Source organism: Uloborus diversus, chromosome 7 (assembly GCF_026930045.1).
Source record: "Uloborus diversus isolate 005 chromosome 7, Udiv.v.3.1, whole genome shotgun sequence".
NCBI classification, from domain to species: Eukaryota; Metazoa; Arthropoda; class Arachnida; order Araneae; family Uloboridae; genus Uloborus; species Uloborus diversus.
In genome coordinates, this window is record NC_072737.1 from 39,196,215 (window position 1) to 39,201,990 (window position 5,776).

Below are 5,776 nucleotides of genomic sequence, written 5' to 3' on the forward strand. Positions count from 1 at the left end.
AATATTTTTATAGTTTATGTTAAACCTAACTCCAGTGGATTAACCCTAAACACCAGAAGATAGTTCATTCTTAACCCATTTTTCGTTTCTTCATTCCTCTGAAATTAGTCTTGCCAGGAAAACAGTTAAGTTACCCGATCCAGTTCAGCTTTACCACAATAAAGCCTTTCCCTGCGCTTTAAACATTACCAAAATATGTCAAATTTTCGTGCCATGGCGCGAGTTTCATTGTTAATGACGTCAGAAGCGTTGCTAGATCATTAGTCATTATATATATGAGTATAGCCAAATATGGGTGCACAATATGGTAGTCCTTTGGTTACAAGTGGAAGCCAAGTAATGCTGCGGCCCGAAATTTCCTTCCCCTTGATTTTCAATTGTAACCCTTTGTTATATAAAAAAGAGGAGAAGGATTTCAACTGTCGAGAAAAAGTAGGGTAAACCATTAAAATTATCCTATTTTCACTATTCCAGAGAAGAAATGTTACACTAATGAGATGTTGCATTATAGTTTCTGTGTGACAAATGCACATGAAAAAATATTTTGACATTTGTATATTAAGTTTAATTTTATGTTACGTAAAAAATGCGCATCCTTGTGCAGTTTAAGTAAGTGAAACGAATAGTTATTACAAGAAGAAACAATACTTTCTTCTATATATTAGATATAGAAGAAAGTAAAAAGAACATCTTAAGTCATAAAACAAGTACGGTAAGAAAGATTGTGTATCCTGGTGATTAAAAAAAATGTTTTCACACATTTTCCGTAATCCTCAGATTTGTAAGAAACTGTAGTTAGTACTGACAGCTATTAACTAAAAGTTTAAAAAGCCCAGAATGAGCAAGCTGAAGTGCAATGATCTACAATGTATTCCCTTACATCATCAATCTTGGTTTAATCCGAAGTCCAAGAACGAAACCAATCTTGACTGATGAGGGCATTTTACGCTCATCAATCACTAACGAGAAAGACAAAGAGCGACTAAAGAAGAAATGTTGTAAAAAATTAATTTGTCAAAAAATAGATTTTAATATGAAATATGGCGTGCAGAAACTTCAGTCCTGATGTAAATTAAATGTTTTGGCACTTCTGAAGGTGATAGTAAGATTAATGCATTTTATAACAACCAAACAGTGTCAAACTGAGTTGACTTTAATGCTGATAAAAGCAATCATTGTGTCAAACCTCATTTGCTACTGTATCTGCCCGGTAATTGAATGGTGGAGGAAGTATTATTCACTACAAAAATTAAAAAACAAAACAAAATTGTACTAAAACTAAGTGTAATGGTTGAAATTACTATCAGTATTGCGTGTCAGGTAAATCTTGAGCGTTTATGTCTTTTAACCGTATTATAATTTTTACAAATATGAGGTAAAAATAGTTTACTGCCTTTAAGAGCCATTGTCTGTAAGGATCAGGCAGGTTGTAATTGTTGACATTTTTAATTTTCTTTAATTTTGCAAATGTTGTTCCTTATCATGAATGTAATGTTTGTGCAAAATATGAGCTTTGTCTGCCTTACCGTTTTTGGGAAATTATTTTTTTTTTAATTTAGGGGGCGTGGCACATTTTTGCGTGTTTTTCAAATTTGCAGATTTTAAAGTTCTTGTTGCTTTAAGCGCCCCTATAATGACATGGATTTTTAAATTCTATACTATTATATGGTCTTCTTAGATACTATTACAGCTGTCAAATCGGTGTCACTACGAGGGCGACGGCCACGAACTCCGTTTAAAAATGACCAAAAATGATTTTTTTTCTATATTCAAGGCCAACTTTCTCAAAGCGCCTTCATGATGACACCAACATTTTTAGATCATTTTCTAGTTACACTTACATACATCAAAAATATGTATCAAAATCGGTGTCACTATAAGGGCGCCAGAAGATATTGGAACTTTTATTCGATAAATTTCACAAAAACACAAATATTTAAAATCTAACTACAACTGTCGCCCTCATAGCAGAGATCTGATACTAAATTAGGTTGATAACCAACATGTTTGTCTAACATTTGTACAAAAAAAATCGGTGTCACTCCTATTATTTTTGGAAATATAATCGTTCGAAGTTAGTACGTTGTGGCGTTTTTTTATATTTATTTATTTAATCTTTTCACCCCCAGATAGTTTTTTTGAACATATTTATTTTTAATTTAATACAAAAATGTGTATCTTTTAACATAAACAGCTTTGGGCAGTAAGAGCGTCTTTTTCTTGAATAGAAAATACCCGTTTTGATATAGGTACAGGCAGATGTATTGTGCATAATATGTCTAGATTATCATACCAATACTCATCTTGTTTTTTTTTTTTTTTTTTTGGTCAAACAAATCTATTTATTCCAATTGTTCTTGACATACATTTGACCTCAACTTAAAAATGGATTTTATACGAAAGATGTATAGAGAGAAGCTCTTACAAACATCTTATATAAATGCTTCAAATTTTCAACTAATAAATACCCCTGCATTGCCAAAAGTTCAATTTAATGAAATTGGATGGTCCCTATCTTTACGAGCTCAGTTCAAGATCACTTCAAAGCAGAAGGAGTATTTATCAGAACAATTTACGATTGGTGAAAATACTGGGAAAAAACAACATCCCTGTCAAGTTGCACACAGATGAGAAATGCAGTTCGTAATGGGGAAAAAATTGTTCGTTGCTTCAGAGTATTGTACTATGAAACAAATCCTGTCCTTTTTTTTTTCGATGGAAGAAACAAAAAAAACGAATGCATTCTCAATACATCAAATGAGAATATTGAAGAAAGCGAACATTCAGAATCTGAAACTGAATTTGAGGATAACGTAGACCAAAACGAAGAAAACATTAAGAATCAAGTCAAACCAATTTCGGAAAGACGGTCATCTCTTATTGAAAACTGCTAATTTTGTAGCACTAAAGCATGGGAAAACATGGTATCCCAATCCCAGAAAAAGAGTAGAAGTTGACCATTTGCAAGTTTATGTCAAATGCATGTCAAGAAAAATTGGAATAAATAAATTTGTTTGGCCGGAAAAAACAAGACGAGTATTGGTATAATAGTCTAGACATGTTATGCACAATAGATCCACCTGGTACCTATATCAAAACGGGCATTTTCTATTCAAGAAAAAGACTCTCTTGCTGCCCTAAGCTGTTTATGTTATGAGGTACACTTCTTTGTATTAAATTAAAAATAAATATGAACAAAAAAAAAATCTGGGTGTGAAAATATTAAATAAATAAATATAAAAAAAACGCCATAACGTACTAACTTGGAACGATTACATTTCCAAAAATAATAGGAGTGACACCGATTTTTTTTTTGTGCAAATGTTAGACAAACATGTTGGTTATCAACCTAATGTAGTATCAGATATCTGCTATGAGGCCGACAGTTGTAATTAGATTCTAAATATTTGTGTTTTTGTGAAATTTATTGAATAAAAGTTCCAATATCTGCTGGCGCCCTTATAGTGACACCGATTTTGATACATATTTTTGATGTATGTAAGTGTGGCTAGAAAATGATCTAAAAATGTTGGTGTCATCATGAAGGCGCTTTGAGAAAATTGGCCTTGAATATAGAAAAAAATTCATTTTCGGTCATTTTTAAACGGAGTTTGTGGGCGTCGCCCTCGTAGTGTCACCGATTTGACAGCTGTAACAGTATCTAACAAGACCATATAGTAATATGGAATTAAAAAATCCATGTCATTATAAGGGCGCTTCAAGCAACAAGCACATTAAAATCTGCAAATTTGAAAAACCGGCAAAAATGTGCCACGCCCCCTAAACAAAAAAAATTATTTTCTCAAAAATGGTGAGTCAGACAAAGCTCAAATTTCGGATTTACATTACATTTATGATAAGGAACAACATATGTGAAAATAAAAAAAATTAAAAATATCAACAATCACAAATGCTTTGAACTACCTGATTCTTACAGACAATGGCTCTTAACTAGTACGAAGATACGAGAAAAGTTACTTTTTTTTTTTGAAAAAAAAGATTATTAACAAAAGGCTTTTAGTTTATTAGAAGCATTTGGTTTAAGTTTTAGCCCTATTCTAAATGGGAACAGTTGGTATACTTCCCGTGTTTAAACATTCATGCATTATGCTTCCTGCAGCTGTAAAAGAACAGGTCACACATGGAATTTGCAACTAAACTGGAATACTATGTTTTAAAAGTGATATGTTATAATATGTTCAAAATAAAGCCTTGTGACTTAGTGTTATTTTTTCTTGTGGGAAATTTTGAAGGGGTTTTTTTTTTCAATTAACTAGCTTCAGCTATCCAAATCAGCTTTAGTTTCCTATTGTACTATTTGTATTAAGCCTATATTTATAGTGGGGTAAGAGGCGGGACATTCAGTCAATGTTTAAAACGGATGCAGAGTCTGAAAGTTTAAGAATTCTGATTTTAAAGTTTAAAATAAAATTAAGAGAAAGAAATTAAATGCTGATTACTTTTTGTAAAAAGGATTCAACGTCGTAATTTCAAACTTTTAAAAATATTTAAATAGACTCGCTTCTTGACTGTCCGGTATGCGGATTTTAGTTGCAATTTGAAAATTGCAAGTGCACCCGAATATTTTTTTTTTTTTTTTCAGATTATCTGTGACTCTAAAATTATTAATAATAGTAGAAAAGATTATTTAAGATACTTTTAAAAATATGTAAAAAGCATTGAAAATCATACTGTTGCTTTAACCACTCGTGTATCTGAACATGAGTAGACAATTTTACCCGATTTAAAGCCGACATGTACGGTTTTCATTTACAGAGCACCACTAAAGTGAATCTCATTTATCTCAGACAGCGCACGATAGATGGAAGTGCCGTCTAATAACATTTCCATAATTGTGATCTAAGCCAGAAGCCGAATAAGTACTGATTCAGTACCCCCAGCTTTGTGACCATTAAATATTTAACGCGTCCCAGCCACCGTTAGGGAGCACGATGGATTTTTGACAGACTGTAATCAAAACCGGATCTCTCCAGTTAAAAGTCCAAAGCTTTACTTATCAAGTATATATGGCTAATTAAAAATCATTCATTTCCTATAAACCAAAATGAAAACGTTAATGTCAATGCTGAAACTATTTTTTTTCTGAATACCCTTGTGTTTAAACTTTTTGAAACATGTAAAGCTCAAGGTAGCTCATTCGCATTTAACGACAAGCTTTGGTGATCTTCACATCTTTGTGTTTGATGTCACAATAAACTGTGATTTATGCTCAAGGGCGAGTGAAATATTTTATTACTTTTCGCTTTTTCTTATTCCTTTCATTTCTGCAAAAGTGAATACATTTTCATCCGTTACTTATTCCTAGTGCTTCATTATTTATTCAAAGTTAAAAAAGAAATGTTATAACGTGATACGTTGCATTTTTATACTCTTGCCATCACAAAAAACGATAATATAACATGACGTGTGCTGCTTAGTTGTTATTGTCTCTAACACTGAAAATGGTTTAGTTGCAAAAAAAGTTACAGTAAAACAAAGTGAATTACTTGCCGATAAATTTTTCTTTCATTCCGTTCATTATTTCTTGAGATACAGCAGTCACAATTGACGACAAAAAACGTTCTATAGCTCAACCCCCGTTTGAGTTATTGACACCAAAATTGAATCAGCACCTGTTCCTGTTAATATCAACATATGGACCAAATTTTGTTTGATTCCGCCAGTTACTTCCTGAGGAATAGCAAGCACGCGTAACTCGAAAAACGTCCCATTGCTCCACCCCCCTCGGATGAATTCGCGCCAAAAACTAATGGGC

At 32.5% G+C, this 5,776-nt stretch overlaps 1 protein-coding gene across 1 annotated transcript in view; it reads left to right on the plus strand.

The window, feature by feature from the left end:
- The first annotated feature begins 291 nt into the window (after positions 1-291).
- LOC129226665 (TGF-beta receptor type-1-like) overlaps positions 292-5,776 on the plus strand; it is a 608,447-nt gene continuing 602,962 nt past the window's right edge. The window contains exon 1 of the mRNA XM_054861294.1: positions 292-336. Coding sequence (XP_054717269.1) covers positions 292-336 — 45 coding nt within the window. The remainder of the gene's footprint in view (positions 337-5,776) is intronic.